The 19,854-nt window shown below is 29.9% G+C and overlaps 1 protein-coding gene across 4 annotated transcripts in view; it reads left to right on the plus strand.

The window, feature by feature from the left end:
- Positions 1–19,854, plus strand: part of Atg1 (serine/threonine-protein kinase unc-51-like protein Atg1) — a 279,303-nt gene that overhangs the window by 229,807 nt on the left and 29,642 nt on the right. For 3 of the 4 annotated variants that reach the window (XM_085823741.1, XM_085823742.1, XM_085823744.1), the window contains 4 exons: positions 140–245; positions 7,145–7,300; positions 10,152–10,370; positions 14,322–14,432. In XM_085823741.1, the coding sequence (XP_085679867.1) occupies positions 140–245; positions 7,145–7,300; positions 10,152–10,370; positions 14,322–14,432 (592 nt within the window). The remainder of the gene's footprint in view (positions 1–139; positions 246–7,144; positions 7,301–10,151; positions 10,371–14,321; positions 14,433–19,854) is intronic. The other variant, XM_085823743.1, reaches the window with a different exon arrangement.

The raw sequence follows: 19,854 nt of genomic DNA on the forward strand, positions 1-19,854 counted from the left end.
TAATCCTTCCAACAATACTAAAATATTAAAAATGAATAATATTTTTACTATGTGCTTAAATATTTTATTGAAAATTTTAAGTTATTTAATTTTTATAGTTTCTTGAAATAGTTTGTAATTTTTTGGTGGATGTTTCTAGGAATCTGCACCTGCATTTTCTGACAGAACACGAAGAGATTCCGTTAATTCTGGTGGCAGTGATACCTTTCGCATTGCAGATATCAGCTCATTTACCCCACCTACAGGTATTGTAAAATTAGTAATGATTTAAAATTAAATGTATAAATCAGCAGCCAGCCCTCGCCGTAAAATCAGATGACTAATATATATGACTATAACATCTCTTACTAAATCTCCATATCACTTGGTTTTAATTTATCTGAATTGAATAATATCTTTCAAATACAACATACCTCAATAATATGAATGATCCATTGTAACATTATTCAAACTAGGCACTTTTTGTCTCCATAATATATTGGCTAGTAGTGTTAGTTGGTATTCGAGGCTGACTTATATTGTTTGTACTTATTTAACAATGTTAGTTGGACATGGGAAACAAACAATTTAATGCAGAATTGCATAGCATACTATGGTATAATTTGTATTATTAAATTTATCAAAAAAATAATTTCTTAATTTTTATATTCTTCAAAGGTAGATCATCTTTATTTCAATGTAATAAAAATATAAATTGGACCTACCTTTTTTGCCCGGTGTGACTGTTCAGCTGGTATGTTCAAATGGATGCAAAAGAAGTAATCTACAGAATAAAGAGGTCACAAGTGGATGGACACTAAATATATATTTAAACATCACATTAATAACAAGTTACAAAAATTGCCATTTACAAAGATTACATATTTATCATCTGCCGCTACCGAGTAGAGCATCATTGACCTCTCCTCACGTCTCTGAAAGTCTGAACCAGAGTCGAAACTATTCATTGGCTAATGCTCGTTTTTCAGTTCATGAAAATCACTAAGATTATTCTTGGCAAAATTCAAAAAATGGTTTTGCCTAACAAATAATGGAATGAACTACATGAAGGAAAATGGTATAAAGTACATTTGTATCACCAGCTCTTAAAAAAAAGTTCTTACAATGATGATGTCATCCCTTAATGAAACTTAGGCTGGGCAAATTCCATGTTTTCTTGAGTGATATTTTTCATTAATTTTTATTTGATTTTAATTGTTTTATATTTTCTAGATAAGAGAACAGTTTATGTAGACTGAAGTAACATTTAATATGTAAACAATTGTATTTAATTTAGTATAGAATTTGTGAATAATACATTACTAATTTTATCCACCAGATTACACATTAATTATTAATTTTATTATCTTCATATTTTAAAAGTATTTGATAAATAAAATTTTTTCTTCCTTGAAAATAAAATTATTACTCTCTGTAACCACACTTTTGATATTCTCAATTGCATCAATTTATACATAATTTAAATATGACCTGCCTATGTTAAAACTGCAGCGGATTTCTCATTTCATTTGTGTAAGTTTTTGAAATTCTTTTCAGAACTAGATTTTTTACTTTTCAAAGTGGAATGTCGGTCCACCCAAATGCTGTATACGAATCATGCATGAATTGGTAGTGGCATGGAATTGCCACTGCGAACACTGGTAAAAGAGTGTAGTTTTATTAACATTGCACTTCCTGCTAATTGTATATTTGTGTTTGGGTTTTCGTCTGTATGATACTTTAAAAAATACAAAATTGATTTTTTATTCTTTCTTATTCTGTTAATTCTGATTGTTTTTAATATATTTTATATTAAAATCATATTAGAATTAGTTTGATAACTTGAACTATGCATCTGACTTTAAATCAAATTGCCAGTTTAAAGAACTTCTGAATTTTTGGCACAAAAACATCCAGTTCTTTATATTTCTAAAGTCCAGATTTCAGATTTTTTACTGTAATGTGAAACAGATCAATTTAAGTTATCTTAAATCAAACCTGGCCAACTCAAATTGTTTCATAAGCCACTTTGATGATGAGGAACTTTATAGCAGCCTGTACTTTAAGTAAACATGCTTTTAAAAAATACAAGTACAAGATGAATTAAACTTTATTGTTATACTATGATTCAAATGTTATGAACTTCCAAGTCTTGATTGTTGAGATATTTTTTTTATCCTATCCTTCATTGAATTTTTGTAAATCTATATATTTATGTTCGACATTGCACATCTTAGCTGGTTTCCTAAATCGGTATCAGTTAATGAAGCATGTGATGAACTCTTTGTAAATTTCGTCTTTGAAAAAATTTTTCACAAACATATGTTAATACAAAAGCACTTACAATGTTTTGTGCCAAATATCTTAAGTTATAATATCTCTCTGATGTAGTGTAAGTATTGTAAAAATTAATTCTAGACGTCGACACAAAAATTTGCTTCATTTCATTGTTGCGCTGTAACTCAACTCCATTTACAAATTTTATGAAAGGGGCATGAAAATATTTCAAATGTTTAATCATATTTTGCTAATTTTGAAAAACAATTATCAAATACTGTAAAAAAATTCGTTATTTAATTATTTTGAGATGATATGATATGATAGATTATTATTTTGATTATTGGTATGATAGATTATTATTTTGAGAATCATTTTCAAAAGTTATTTAACAGTTTAAAATATTGAGCATTATTATCTCAAGTTGACACTCAAATTTACACTAATTTCGTATTAAAAGCTTTGATAATAAGCATCAAATATTAAATTATCTTGCAAGTCAATATTTAGCTGATTAAGTTTTTCTGCTACATCCACTAAAAAATGTAGGTCTAAAAACCAATCATCATTTCGGTTTTCTTTCAGTTCCAGTTTGAAGCCCTTGTAAAACTTAATGCAAATAATGATCACTTGACACTTCAAAATTTATAATAGCTTTTATGAATGTAACACTTATTAAATTCTTACTAAATTTAAATTTTTTTGCATTAATAAAAATATATTAACTTAAATAAATTTCAAACTTTCTTTGAATGTCTTCAGATATCAGTTTTATTCACCTGTAAGCACCACACACAAAAAACTTGATAAGCATGACTTTTGACACTGGCACGAGAACTATATTGCACATGCATAAAAAGATATTAAGGCTGGATGTGCTTCAACTGTAGTTCGAGAGCTATTTTGCATATGCACAAAAAGGTATAGGCTGGATAGATAGTCCTGTAAAGTAAGCTTCAAGTATGTTTTTCCCTCCGCAGACCGACAGAGCGATTCCTGCTTTGATAAAACTTTTGTTCTTAACCTTTTACACGCCACACTATGATGTGAAAGTAAAATAAATGTTTCGTTGTGAAAAATCGATTTAAAACTCATTAAAAAAGAAAATAAATTTAAAAAAATTTTTTTGATGATTTATAACATGTTCCATAAATGGAACATTGGTGGGAAACAGTTTTTTTACATGATTTTTGTAAAACATAGTTATCGACATTCTAATTTGAAGCTTCATTTTTGTCTGCACTTTTTCAGCATTAGCAAATGGATTTCTCAACATTATTCGGAAGTAACATAGATTAAGCAAAAAAATAGGGAGTCTACACCTTTAGAACTGCAAAGCTACTCCACCAAAGTTTCTTAGGAGAAGATATGAAGCTTCCACAGAAAAAAGCTTTCATAATAAATTAAAACAAAAATTACATAGTTGATAAGCAGGAATTCCTAAAAGAATTTTACATGAATTGTTAGCATTTTATACTGAAACGAGGAAAAGAGTTGTAGAATAAAGAAGTAACAATGAATCTCCATACAAAAATTCATGCTGCAGGAATCGTGAATAAAAAGTTAAATAATACAAGTAAAAATAGAAACTTACCAACATTTCTGGAAGGACAAAAAATAATAATTTTTTTTATGTTCTGAGTCTTTTTTTCTACTGTCCAGGATAGTTAGGAAAGCATTTCTGATGCAGTCTTTGCTTGCACTCAAAACATTTGTTTGTAGTGTTCTTCTGACATACAGCACAACATCCTTGTGTTGTTGGCACAAGATGATGTGAATCTGATTTTCTCAAAGATTCAGAGTTATGTGCACGAGGTCCAGGAACTGAATGGACTTTTGGTTTCATGTGAAGCAGACATAAAGTTACTTCTCTCCTGAAATTGAGATCAGTTCTGCTTCTGTATCTTTGTGCAAATGTGAATGTAAAATCCACCTGACAACAACAGCCATATTTAATGCATTGCTAAATAGGTTCCAGTACCATTTTTTGCTTCTAAACATAGGTCGATATTATCCAAGAAGTCTATCTAGCAAATCGACTTCTCCCATTCTTTCATAGTACATTTTTATGAGATATGGCTGAGGAATATCAATTTTCTTTTTTTTGGTCCCGCAGAATCTCTTAGCTTTACTGACAGGTTCATGCTTTGAATAATTGGATGCTATAGTTACTACAGCGTCTTTCCAATCAAATACTACCATCACTTCGGTAATCGAAATTTCCTCTTTGCCATTTTGAAGCTTCCTTTGGAGATCTGAGAGGGCATCTTCCTGTCCGAAAATCCCGAATTGTCCCAGTTGCTTTAAAGTTCTTTTCAGATAAATCCGTGAACAATTTATGGGATGGAAAAAAGTTATCAAAATAAATTCCATGCTTACCTGGATTTTCAACACTTGATAAAAGTTCCCACACAACTCTAGATCCCAGAGGGGAGTTTTCTGTTACTGAACTCTTCCCACTACAGGTTCTCATTGCATATGGATAGCCATTATTGGAGCACAACATCCATATTTTATAACCAAATGGAATTTGTTTACCTCAGATGAACATTTTAACTGAATGATGACCATAAAAGGGGACCATCGATTCATCCATACTCAATTTAGAATGGAAGATGCCGAACTGTTGAATTTGTTTCCCTGTTCTTCATAAAAAAGAGAAACTTTTCAATGTTTTATCTCCTAATGCCAACTTGGTATTGTCTGTAGTATGAAAATATTTTTTCAATTTTCGAAATCTATTTCTCGGCATTACAGAAAAAACTACTGAGACAGATAAATCTTTGGCGTGTACTTACTTGATGGTACCCGCTAAACAACAGTAATCCAAAAAACTATCCAATATCATTTTCATCTACAGCTAAAACTTCTCCTTTCTGCATTGCATTTTCTATTTTCCACACTTACTGGAACTTTTCACATTTGGAAAATCTTTCCCCTTGCCTCTATTCATGGCAGTCAAAGAAATTTCATAGTGTTAAAAAATATACCTTTACATGCCAATGTTCCCTTTCTGGAACATCTACATTTCTTACCTCAGAGTAAAAAATAATGATCATCTGTCTATGATAACTTACTGTCTATGCATAAAATGATCATTTTTAAATATCCTCATTGGTTTTTAAAAACATTTGTTGAATTTAAAATTTTATTTGAATTTTGCTCTTAGAAAAGTAGGAAAAAAGTTGAAATAAGGAATTTTTTTTATCAAGATACTATTTCTTTTAGAAGCATTGTATTGCTACTAAAATCAATCCATATTTACTCTCCATGTAATAATTTATACAAAGCAATATTAATAAAATTGTGTTTTTTATGAAATTTTAAATTCAATGTTCCATTTATGGAAAATTGGCATATAAAAGGTTAACATACAGGTACTTTGACAGAGATTCACTTGAAACATTAATTTCATTTCTGCAGTGGATAACATCCATTATGTAATAATGGACCCAAGCATGTGTAGTGTCTCGAGTCAGCCTTGACTCCATACACAACTAAGATTGCTCCTTGGTGAAATTATCACTTAGTGGTGTGTAATTTGTATTACATTTTTTTACGTGGTTTTTCTATCATAATTTAAAATTTAAATTTTTATCATTATTTCAAATCATAATTCATTTAATATTTTTTGTGTACATGCAATGAAAAACAAAAGTTTAATTAGATATATAAAATCACTCGACTGGTCACACAGTTATACATAATGGGCCACATGTTGCCCAGGTCTGCTTTAAATGAATACCATTATTATTCTGTTAACTTACATAAGTTTTAGTTAAGCTTACTTAATTTTTGTATTACCTGTAATAAATGATTTGTACCTTAATTTTATTTTACAAGTAAATGCTGAAGGTTATTGATAACCAAAATAAAGTTAATGGAAGATAGGAATAAATCAGAATAGAATTTTTATTACTTTAATATTGACATTACTTAAAACTTAGGCCTTCAGTAATTTCAGCTCAGTAGGATGGTAATTTGTAGTTATTGATTTTACTACATTAATATTTTTAGAAAAGGTAAGAAATCCATTATGTAATAATTTTTGGCAGTACTAATTGACCCAGCCTACCTTTGGTCAGTGGTTACAAAAATGAAAAGGTTTATAAATTTAATGTATTAAAATGAACTGTGTATTTAGACTAGATGTTTGTTCAGAATTAGTCAAAATTCAAGTGTTGATATTGATTTTACAGAAGCAAGTGTATGCATTGTTAGAGAAGTTAAACAGCAGGAATCAGATTGCTCTCAGACAGCTGAAGAAGATGGTTCTGTATTTAACCGTAGAAAACTGTTTTTAACTATTTGCGGGACTACTTTCTACGGTATTATAAACCGTAGCAACTAGTCCTACAAATTTATCAACATTATACTGATTCTTGTTGCTTAACTTCTCCAATAATTGCTATTCAGCATGTTATTTTAAACTAAAGTGTATGCATTTCAAAAGAAACTGGTATGGGATCATACTAAAGTTGAATTTTATTTGATTTTGAATTTAACATAGTGTGCTTCACTTCAGGGTGTCATCCATATGTCATTACATGCCTGAGAAGAAACTGTCAATCTTATTTATTGTTTTCTGCATCCTGCTTTATGGTGCTGAAAACAATAAATAAGATTCATTTTATTCATATAAAAGGAATTCCTGATTATTGAATAGAAGAGAAAGGGGGGAAAAACTTTTGCTTCATAGCATGTGTTTTTGTTTCCTTACATGTGTGAGTATTCTTCGTGTTGTAGACTTTAGGATAATTGGGGGAAAAAATTTTTTTTTTTTCAATTAGCGGTCATTTCTTATGAAACATTTTCTATAAGTTGTTGCTCAATATATTTTGTTATTAATATTTATCAATTATAATACATTTTGCTTTTTATTTTTCAGTTCAATTTACTATTGGCACACCACCTGCAGGTGGTAGGATTAGGAGTTTCAGTGGCAGTACACCACCACCAGGTTCAGGACGTCAGACACCCACCAGCTGGAGACATCAGGCTACTCCTCCACAAGCTTTCTCTGGATCACCACTGAGGCGGTCAGGTAATGTCAGTTTTGCTTTTATGTTGAAGTAAAGTTCTGCTGTATGAACATTTATTCAAATTGGCAGCATTTAAATTTTAACATAATTGTATTATATTAGTTTATTCTTTTAAACTATGTTTCACTAATGAACTCAATAATTGCAAAAACTGTAAAATTTCTCCAGTAATTTAACATATCATGCATTTAAGCTGTACTTCATAACATTGCATTTTCTTGTAGAATACCACCTATAAAAAAAAACTTCTTTGTGAGTATATGTAAATTTTAGTGTACTAATCTGTACCTCTGTGACTTTTGTTATCGCTGCAAGCTAATCTGACCTACAGAACTGACATTTGGCTTTGGTCCAATAGGTAGTTAACCTTTCTGCCAACTACACAAATTGCCAGTTGGCAGCTTATTGGCATGATAGCTGTCCAGTTAGCAGTTCATGTAATGTGCAAACATTAAATTAAATAGAATAATATTTACAATCCTCAAATAGGATTTAAATGTTAGGGATTTTAGATTCCCCATCATGAAGTACCACAGCTTGGAAGGAGCTTTTTTGTGAAACAGTTTTGCTCATGACAGAATATTTTTACCGTTTTAGATGATTATTGAAATGGGTGAAAAAGAAGGGAATTACTAGAAAATATTACATTTTTATGGTATTTAAGTGACTGAAAATATTGTGAAAAGTTAATATAGTTAAAATTCAACAGATTATTAATGAAAATCTCGATATACTCATATGTGAATCAAGGGAAATTATAGTGCAAAGTTAAAAAATAGTGTTGCTTGATATGACACCAAATAGGCATCTTTTTATATTGCTAATTTTTACACTTTAGTTTTTATGTTTTTGTATTAAATGTTAACATTTCAATGGAATGTCAAGTTGAAATATGTTAAATTAATTCACATATTTTCTATGTATAAAAAATAATCTTAACTTTTAACGTGTAAAATTTTAAAAGTGTAAATCTTCAGTACTTATAGAACATCTCTTTTATATTCTTTAAGAGTATAAGAAATGTGAAGTTTAAGAGTGTAAGGAGTGTGTGTTTAAGAGTATAAGAAGTGTGAAGTGTGTATTCTTTAAGAGTATAAGTGTATTACTATAGTAAAGCTCACCACTGAATGTAGGTTCTTGTGAGAAAGATACATTCATGTCTCTCTCATTGGTTGTATCACATTGAATGATGGTAAAAAGGTTTTTTTTCTTTGTTTTGTTTTGTTTTTTGTTACATTTCCTATTTGTCATATTTCGTTGTGGTTTAATTAGCATGCACCTGATTTTTTCCTTCATCATGCTAGCATTCTCCTTTTCTACAATGTTGTTTCATTTTTAATTTCTTTTTAAGTTTGCTAAGACACAGCTTTGCACTTTCAATGCATTCATGTTTTATTTCAACAAAGTATAGGTATAAAAATGAGAAGCAGTAACAGCTTTCTTAGCTAATTATTACTCTGTTTGGGGTAGTTGTGTATAACTACTGATTGTGATTTAAATGAAAAATGATTTTTAATAAGAATTATCAAGTTCAAGAAAATTTTTCTTGAAGTTTGAAAATTTATTTGTAAGATATTTAAAATTTGAAAGTATTCATTCTTTTGAAGAGATATTTTTCTTTGAAATTAAAGGAAAGGGTGTGTGTAATATATTTACAATAAGAATTATAAAAAGGGGTATGTATTTCATAATTTAAGACAAAAATTTCCATAATAGGCATTTGTTACATTTTTTTAATGTATACAATATTATATATTTGTTTTGAAGAGTACAAAATATAAATTCTTAGAGTTAAAAAGTTAGTTTAATGGAGAAGAAATACAAAGAATAAAATTAAGTTTAAGAGTTATTAAGAGAAACAGTTTTAGAAGCTGTATGAATATGCAGTGCAGTGATTAAAAGAGATCCTGATTTGTATAAGATAGTCTGTTTCAAAATGATTCTTTAAAAAAAAAAAAAAAGAGAAGGTAATGTTGTTTGAACATTATCAAATTTTGACTTACACATGGTATTGTATTTGGATAGAAAAACCTGATAATACCATGAAATCAGAAACAGAGGTTAAACTGACCAATCTGCTGAATGTGTATTGTAATCACAGCTATAACTGAGTCTAGCTGCAGCTAATTATGCACTCTGTATATCATGTAAGTTCTTATGCTTCTATTGCAGTGTAGCTAACGATACCGTACTTAAAAATGTTACTTAGATTTGGTATTGAATTACGGATTTTATTTTGGCAGTGTCAGATTTTATTCCTAATGCAAGCTTTTTTTTTTTTAATTCCATTTACTACTATTAAAATCATTTTTATATTTGCATGGCACTTTAAATTTTTTTATGCCATTTGCTTTTAATATTCTGTCATAGATAATTTTCATCTTATTAGTTTATTATATTGCAGCATAAAATAATATAGATTTTAATCATTTTAAACACTGGATATGAATATATGACCATAATAGAGTGCTAAGATTTTTAATGGATATGCTGTAAACACTCTATATCCCCCCAAAAAATTAAAAAGCGAAAATAGTATCGTATAGTATGTAGAAAATCTTAGCTGTGTAACTGTAGTTCAAGTATTATACTTTGAATATCAGAATTAATGTAAATTAATTTCAGAGAAATATATATTAAGGTTAGATATGCTTCTCCAGATTCAATCATTTATTCTTTTTATTCCAAGTAACATCTTATGCATCTTCATATCTCAGCCTATTTATTTTCATTTTCTTCCCTAATTGATTGCAAAGCTGTGTTTTTATCCATTATTAGGTCTTTCCCTATCTTCGTTAATTTATTTTTATTTTTATTTCATGAACTTGGTATCCTCAATTTTTATACCTCCAGGATCTACACCTCCACTAAATTGTTGCATGCCAAGCAATTCTGTATCACCCATACCCTGCAGAGAGTTAAGGCGCTGTGATCCTTATCACTGTCGCAATGAGCACGGAGCATTTAGGGCCTTAGATTTCAGGAACAATTCTACTTGTCCTCTTCGAGCTACATTTGGTGCCGGAAGAGCAATGACTCTCCCTGAGTTCAACACAAAGGATATATGGCCAAGTATGGAAAATATTATTCCAATCAGAAATTGAATCATTTCGCATTATAGAGCTGAAAAAATGCTCAAATATGTTAATATATAACTTAATTCACAGACTTGTTTATGCCTTTCAAAGGGGAAAACCAGTACACATATTTTGTATGTATATATTAACATTTAATAATATTTTTGATAACTGAAACTTGCTTTAATAAAAATGATGTTATGTAACTGAAAATGCTAATTAGGTTTTTAAGTGATACAATATTAAATAATAAGTATAGAATAAGTATACCTGCTTTGTAATTTAACACCAATGAAAGGTAGGAAAATGTGTCCATTTTTAAACCATTAGACAAATTTAGAAAACAAAAGACAAATTTTAAAAAAAAATTCTTTAAAGTGTTGATCTAATATTAATTTGGCAATAGAAATATTAATGTTTTCTTTGCTATAATAGGTAGGTGCTCAGAAACTTCATTTGTTGTATACTGTAGGTACTTTAACTAAGTATACTGTGTGACACTGCTGATGCTTTTAAGTGACGAGTCAATATGTGTGAAATTATGCAGCAAATTTAGGCACACAGATGTACACACACAAAGAGAATTTTATGGATAACAACTGCCATGTTTGCTTTTTATTAACTAAGCTACAATGAAAGACTAATACTATTTTTGAGTACTAAACTACCTAACCACATCTGTTTGTTGTTGAAAAATGTCATGTAATATTTTTTAAACATATTCATCTGCTGTGTACTGTAAGTGCTTTAACTAAGTATTCTGTGTGACACTGTTGATGATTTTAAGGGATGAGTTAACGTATGTGAAATTATGCATCAACATTAGGCACACACATATACACAAAGACATTAATATGCACACACACACACACAAAGGAAATTTTATGGATAACAACTGCCATTTTTGCTTTTTATTGATCTAAGCTACAGTGAAAGACTATTCTGTTTTTGAGTACTAAACTACCTAACCACATCTATTTGTTGTTGAAAAATGTTGTAACATTTTTTAAACATAGTTAGCATTTGTATGTTAATGTTAATATAATATTTGACCTGCTTTGTGCTTTTTCCTAGTTATATGAAATTAATATAAGATTAATCCACTCTGCTGTTTGCTGAGAATATTTATTCAAATCATGTATCTCACATTTTTTAATTTACATTAATTCTTGGTAAACCTGCTGAATGTAGTTCACGTGAATTTATTTTGTACTGATTTTTGGACTCAATTTTTTCCCCATAAAGTAGAAATTATGTCATACTCTAAAAATTCATTTTACTGGTTTTAAAATCACTTACCTTTGCCTCCTTTAAAAAAAGGGGGGAAGGAAAAAGGAAAAAAGTAGTTAATATTTACAAACCTGACAACAAAAAAAGATGGATCAAAGACAATTTATTTTTATATTCACTATTTTCCGTAGGACAAGAGTTTTAAGTAGCAGATAATTGCTAAATACATCTTCATAGGCCTTGAATTATTTATGATTAAAATTATTGTAATATTGCTAATAGTTTCTTTGGAGTTATTGGCTGTATGCAAATTTTCACATTTTGTAGGTGCAAACTGTGATCAGATGATAAATGTCACAAATGATACTGAATAACTGGTAATTTTTATCAGCAAAGAGGGTAGCAATAGGTCATATAAAAGTATTCAGTTTGTCAGAATAACTCATGTGTTTACATATCAAAATAATGCACCATAAGAAACACATCAGCCATCGTGTATTGTACAAGTCTGATAAAAGTAGTACTGACTTTGCTGTTTGCCATAGCATTTCTCAAATGTATAAAGATTATGCAGTTGATAATAGTACATTACCATTGGTTTTTAAGAATTCAGTAATGGTACAGATAATTTACAGATCAGTCTAGTTCTGGTTTCTCATCAATAGTTTCTAATGAAGTGACAGATAAAAGGCTTTAAAACAGCGGCCTACAAACAAGCAGAAACACACAGAACAGCATATACAATATTCAGAATACACAGAATAGCATATGAAAAGTGTTTGGAGACACCAGTGTTCATCATGATGTTTAATCAGTGAATTCCACACCAAGTTTCTGTGAAGCATCAAGAGAAAAAAGTCCATACCTGTGCATTTTTGTTACAGAAGGGAATGATTTTTTGTAATTAATTATAATGGAAAATTATAATTGGGTACTGCACTGCAATGTCAGTCATTGAAGGACTGTGTTTAGTTGCAGAATTGTGCTGTTGTTTGTTAGGTATGTGGTGAAATGTCAGAAAAATAATCTACCCAAATGTTACCAAAAAAGATAAGTCCAGATTTCCACTGTTAGTAATTGGACTACCCAAGAGAAGAACTGACGTCTTAGTGGCTGGCACTTGTTAAACTCAAGGACATCATCTTTTATTGTGATAATGTCTGGAATCATTCTGCTTGAATTGCTTGACAAACGTTGCAAATGTTTGATTGGGAAGTATCATCCCATCTAATATTTTTGAAGTCTTGCCTTTAAACACTACCATCTCATTTGCTCATTCCAGAACATCTTCATTTTCCAGATGTTTTATGATAAAAGAAGTGTGAAAACAACATCATGACTATAAAACAAAGGCGATTTATCAGCATGAGATAAACCCACTCAGATGAAATGCAAGAGGTCATACATAACAATGACGATCAGACGAAAGCTTAGCTGCTTTGCTCGCATGAAATTGTAGCTGTTTTCCGCCTTTGTTTTTAGATTTAGAAATAGGTAGAACCTTTTGCACATATCTAGTACTGTTGCTGCCAAGTAAAATACATGTAAAATTTTTTGCTTCACATAACTAAATCCTTATCTTCCATCTGCATTAAAATTCATTATAAATTAAAGAAGAATAAATTAAATAACCATAAATTAAAGAAGTGATAAAGTTTTTTTAAAGGTAATTAGATTAATTTTCATTATTTGTAAATTTTAAATTGAACATGATTTAAAAAGGAGATAGCCAGAAATCATGTTGTTGAACTTAATATTTGAAAAAGTCTGTCAATTTTTTTTTTTTTTATTGTGCATCAGAAACAATTGTGGTGAATCCATCAAAATCAACATCTGTAGTTAAAATCATTTCCAAAAGACATTTTATTCTGTTGCACTAATAGTGGTAACGTAAGATGAGTTCATATATGTACACATTTACAATAGACCTTTAATATAGTGAAAAAAATTGGAAGTTGATAATTTGATTTTAGGGTTCAGAGAAATAAAAGCTGTTTTACACTTTTAAAAGAACTCGGGGTAATTAAATAAATAATTATAAATTTGTAAGTTCTAGTTGTAGTATTAATTGAGATATTTATATATCTTTAGCCAAATATTTTTTTTAGAAATCTTGAGAATATCTTTTGGAGCGTGTATGATACTTATCAGACAAACCATTTGTGATACTGATACTTTGCTGGGAGTAAATATGCTCTTTAAGAATTTTGTTAATTGCTACCAAAAAGAAAGAAAGAAAAAAGTCTATGATCTATGCATGATGAACATTAATATACATTTTCAAATACCACATCAGTTTATTTCTTAATGAAGTTAATTTCAATTTTTAATGAGAATTTAGCTAATTATATTTTATTAAGCAGTATTTAAGTCATTTAAAACTTTGATCATTAAGAAATCCTGTTAGAAAACTGTACTATATTTTCTTTAAATGATGAAACAAATTTATGGTGTTGTATATTTTAAATAGGAATGCTATTGTATTAATATAATTGTGTTAAATTGTAATAATATGTAATGATGTTAATTATTTACATTTCAGCACTATGCTTCAAAAGATAAATTTGCCTTAAAATGCTTAATTTTTAGTTGTATATTATAATATGAAATAAAGATTTGATTCATTTATTATATATAACTGTAAACTGCTTTATGAAAATACTATATTATGCAAATAAGGAAGTCTGTTTTAGTTTATAATAATTAATCATTTTAGGTGGAACTATACCTGAAACAGAAGACATGAATTTTCTCCAAAGGTCTGGTAGTTCAGGCAAGCTAAGTGAAAATGGTGTTTTATTAGGTCCCTATGGTTTAAGTAGTGGATGTGAGTAGAGTTTTAGCTCAAATTTAATATTTATGATGTATGTTATTTATTCCAAAACTATATTTATATTTGAGTAGAAGTATTTAAATGGAATTATTAGTGTAGAATGCATATTATTAAACTTATTAACATTTTCCCCTTATTACTATCTGGACACTTGCCAATTTGGCATTTTCTGGCAGATGTCTAAATAGTCATTTCATCATCTCATGAGTAACTGGAGGGCAGTATTAGGTGTAGACTGGTATTGCATACACAAGGGAGGTAAATCACTGTATCATATGCAAGAGTCAAACGCATATTTATCAGTACTGCTGTGACATTCATTTTTTTTCCTTTCATATATTTGTTCTAGAACTTGCAACATTTATGCAGATTAAGCATACATTAGAAAAGAACCTACTGTGCTAATATCTGTTTCATTAGTTGCATTTAATGTAAATCATGCACCTAAGTTATACTGTAAAACAAAATCACTTATAGATCTTATATATTTCCAGTTAAGGCTAAAATTGCTATCTTAACTGTTACATTTTCTATTTTATAATATCATGTATTAGTTTGTTTTTAAATAGGAGATAAACATATTTTACCTTTCTAATTTTAATATTTACTATATCAGTACTTCAGCATGTCAGAGAAAATGTCATTTTTAAAAATGGGACAAATTTAAGAAGAGGGTTTTTTTCCCCCATATCTTCAGCACTAGTACAAAGCATTTTTTTATTGCTTAAAATTAATATATGTTCTATCCTAAATTCGAAAATGCAAAATATTTTTGATGGACCTATTGTGGTCAAATATGTGATATCCCATCCACTGATCACCAGTTTTCTCTGCAATGCACCCAAGTTTTAAAGTTAAAAAAAATATAGTGTGATACTATATTTATTAACTCTGTTGTTTTGATTTGTTTAATATAAATATGTACAAAAAAATAATTATTAAAATTACTTAAAAAATTATTTTTCATCCTTACCGTTAAAACAGCTTTACAACCTGCCTTGGACATCAGAGCATAATAACAATATTTATCACAAAGTCAAAATCATTCATTTAATCAAAAAAAAATAATAATATTCTCCTTACTTTATCAAAAAAAATGGCTATGAATATCAAAAATATTTTGAATGGTATTTTTTAGTTGAAGTTCTAACTGATATCGCGCGGATAATCAGTAACAGATATTTAAGGTGGGAACTCTCACTGCGAAAATTTTAAAGAAACTAGGGTTAGTCGTGCTATCTCTTAGTAATATTCAGAAATAATCGCTGAATTTAAAGTGACGCATGAGTAGCAACGAATTCAATTTCAACGATGGAATTTTTCACTTCGTTGCATGGCATGCAACTGATGGGCACAGAAACACCGAACACGTGAAATGCAATGCCAGCCTAGAAAGGGTTAAACCCACATTTGTGTTCTTAAAATTTTTGGATAAATAAGCAAAGTAAATCCATGGAAGATTTACTCTGGACTGAATGATGTAATGGGCTTAAAATCTAAACTGTAAGTAAAGTGGAAAACTTGTTATATTCTAGGCCAATGAGATAAGTATTGTATACTGTATTTTTATTTTTACCAACCACTTCTCCATAGAGTGCTCTCACATTTGTGTTGAATTCCAGCTGCAGTGAAAAATTATTGGTATTAAACAAGAAGAAAGAGAAAAGAAAAACCAAACAAGATATCTGTAACTTGGACAAGTATACAATAATGCACATTTTGTGCTTCTTTCAAAACTGCAAAATCTTTTATTCTCTCCTCTGTGAATAGATCTCTCTCACCTTTTAAAACATTATGAATATTTCATAGTTGAAATGTAAAATAAGAGATTTTATTTATTATCCTGTGCAATTCAAAAGCAACAGTTACACAGAAATTACAAAATAGTTAGCATTCATTTGTGACAGAAACAGACTACAACTGACACATTAAACGTAAACTGACATACAAGAACATAAAATTCCAATTGTAAATTACTTACTACATTGCTTGACCATTGCTAAGCAAAAATTAATTTCTGAAAATTTTCATTCACAACAGTAGCACAGTCATAGGGAAAAAAGATATAGAGAGTGTTGTCCTCTTATCTGTCTAAAAGACATTGCACTTGCATTGTTTTTGTTTCCTTATTTGTAATTGCAAGCAGTAACATCCGAGAGGAAAATCGTGTTGTCAGTTTCTGAAAGTATTAGTGATAATTTTCATTTTTCATAGCAATTATTGATTGCAAATTATCTGTAAAATATTGTTTGAGTGTTTACAATCATGATACATGCATTTGAATATCTCGAAAAGTGTCTTACAAGTTGCCACAGTAATATGGAGTTGGAGAGTGTTATTTTGCAGTTAAAGAAGGTTGTTGAAGGTGGAAGTGATGTGTGAAAACATCCTGGATGCTATAGGAGGATCACACACCCAAAGAGGATAGATATCTTATTCTAGTGGTTAAAAGAAACGGAAGTGCAACTACTGACCAAAATATCTCAGATTTTTCCTGTGCTGCTAGCTCTTGCATTCCTGTAAGAATCATTTTTCAGTAATTAAACAGTGTTGGACAAAATCTTTTCGCATGCATTCCAATATGAGCGCATCATTGTCAGAAAAGATTATGTTCTAGGATCTAGTCCAACATATTTGTTGAAGTCAGCAACTCTGGTCCAATTTTGTAACTCTTGCTTCACCATTAACCACAGTTCTAGAAATTGGCTAGCATGAAGAGAGAGTGGCACTTAACCTTTTCGCGACGGCGCACCTTTCGTTAAGACGCTTGTGCGGGACGGAAGGGAATCGAAGGCAGTCACCGTACAGGATGGAGGTTTTGCATCACTAAGCCTAATTTTATTAAAAAATCAGAGGAAAAAAAGTTTCGCTTCTAGCGTCGCAATTTTTGGTATCGTTTTAGATTATTACTTGAGCTCTTATATACATTAAAATTAGCACTTAATAACGTTCTTTTCTTTATTTTATATGAAAACATACTTAAAGAATTGTTTATCTTGTAAAATAATTTTCGGAAGTGCTATTCAAATTATTCCAAAGTTTTAATTGATAAAATCCATCAATAAAGTTTAAAATTAATAAAACAGCACAATAAAGACTATTTACAGTAAGAAGTAACAAAATTTAAAATTAAGACTGAGTGTGGTAAATCTTGAAGCACGGAGAAGTATCACTTTCTATCTCTCAGAAAAAGTATCACTTTATAACTCATTCAAAAATGAATCATCACTCTCATCTGCGTTAATAAATGGTTCATTGACCATACGAGGGTATTCTTCCTGTGATAAATAGCTCCTTCCTGCCATAATATACTGGAGGTGAGGCTTTCCAAAATAAAAAGAGAAGAAACGGAAATATATCTGAAAGCAATGCAAAACATAACACTACTCCACATACTAACCCTAAAAGACTGTACATAGTAAAGGAAAAAATAGAATAAAAAAGGAATTGGATATAAATCAGACACGCAAATGTTTTCATTAGCTCGCAGCAATTTAAAGAGCTCACCTCTGTTTATGCTTTCCCTCCCCCCCCTTGCAAGAGCTGATGAGTAAAATAGTACCAAAGTCAAGCAGAATATATCAAACTCAAGATCAGGAACCTGAAACTGTGTTCATTTCAAAAGTAATGGACATAGGATGCCATCTAGTGGCTTTCAAAAAAACACTCCAGCTTAAAATGCGTATATGCATCACCCGTCCTCTGAATGCAATCTCTAGCGATGCATGGATGGGGCGCCCGGCTGTAAGAGACATTCTTAGAGAATCCGTATATGGGAGGCCCGTCCTGAAAGGGTTAAAGCCAAGAATAACCAGAATATCCAAGAAATTAATTGCTATCTCTAGAGAGTAATTATGTATGTAGACAGGTATCATGTGTAATGGCATAATGCTTCATCACATCTTTGATGCAAGTACAATGATGTTACACTGATGTTGTATAGAAATTCTCCTGGGTCATGTCTATCTTTTTTGTGGTGCAGGTGGTACAGACTTTATGTTATGGATCACAGTGCCATAAGACAGCTGAAGTATACGATACATTAAGAGGAAGATATTGACATAGCATGGTTTGCATATATCATGGAATTATATGCTGTAAAGCATATCTTGGATGAACTGGACAAACATACTGTTCAAAAATAGAAATGCCTTTTGTACTGTGTAGAAACTTACAATCACTCTGAGAGGCAAATGGGGCAGAGTCTGGTAAGCTCTGCTCAACAGTTTCATAGACAGCATACATCAGTGTCTGAAGAGTTCATGCTCCACTCTGACATATTCATATCATGTCTGCAGTTGTCATTTTTGTAACTCTTGAAAATAGTTGTAACAGGGTTCATACAGTCCTTAGGTTTTTTTTAAATCGATTTTCGGTCTTTAAAACTTCGGCCAAAATCAGCAGAAGGTCCTTAATTTTAATCATCTGAAATTTCTGTCTGTTTTTTAACTGCCATTTTGAGTGTGAATTAGCATTTTGGAGGAATATTTTTGGCAATTCACTGATAAATATAGTTATCTTTTGAATTGATGAATGGGTTCATAGATTATAATTCGTTCCTATTTCTAATATAAATGCTGGGATACTTGAGTTTCTGAGGAAGAAGTGAAACATAAGCATTTCTAAATTATTTCATTTTTTCTAATGAAGAGCTCTTAAATAACTTTTTGCTTTTGGGGATGTGAATTCTTTTATTGAACAGTTATAATTTGGCGACCTATCAACATTTTGGTGATTTTAAGATCAGTTTCTATAGAAAATTTTTAATTCCGAGATCTGGGAAATTTTCGACGATTTTTTTAAAACATTGTAACAATGATAAATTTTATTAAAATAATTGTAATATATTGAAATTATATTTAAAAAATAACATTCAAATAAACCATTTTTATTTTTTGCTGTCATATTACAAAGTTCCATTTTGGCAACTTATACAATATTTTAAATCTGAAAAATAAACAATATGTAATGCTATAAAGCAAAATTTATGAAACAGTTCTTAGCAAAAGCAAAATTAGCCATATAATTAATTAAAAATATCGTCAATTTTTTTCATTGTAAGAGTTTTTCCCATGTGCCTCAGTTTTCTCTATAAAATTAATTTTACACTTTTCCCCCTCTGTTTTCCTCCCTCAAAAATATTTCTGGCTTTTTGCTATTACAGAATTGTTAGGGATAATTTTCTTTAGGATTTTAGACATTTCAGCTTGGAAAATTTAGAAAGATTTGAAGGATCAATTTATAGACTCACGATTCAAGAAGATTCCAGAAAAATGTGACAAAATGAAAAAATGTCTATGGTATCAACACGTAATGGATGTATTTTACAGAAAGTTTGCGATGAACTTCTTACCTTTTGGAGAACGTCTGGAAGAACAATGAAAACATAATATTTGAATGTCTGATACTTGAATCT

This window comes from Stegodyphus dumicola, chromosome 9 (assembly GCF_044657685.1).
Source record: "Stegodyphus dumicola isolate Sdum_Otavi_A_Nest chromosome 9, ASM4465768v1".
Classification (NCBI taxonomy): Eukaryota; Metazoa; Arthropoda; class Arachnida; order Araneae; family Eresidae; genus Stegodyphus; species Stegodyphus dumicola.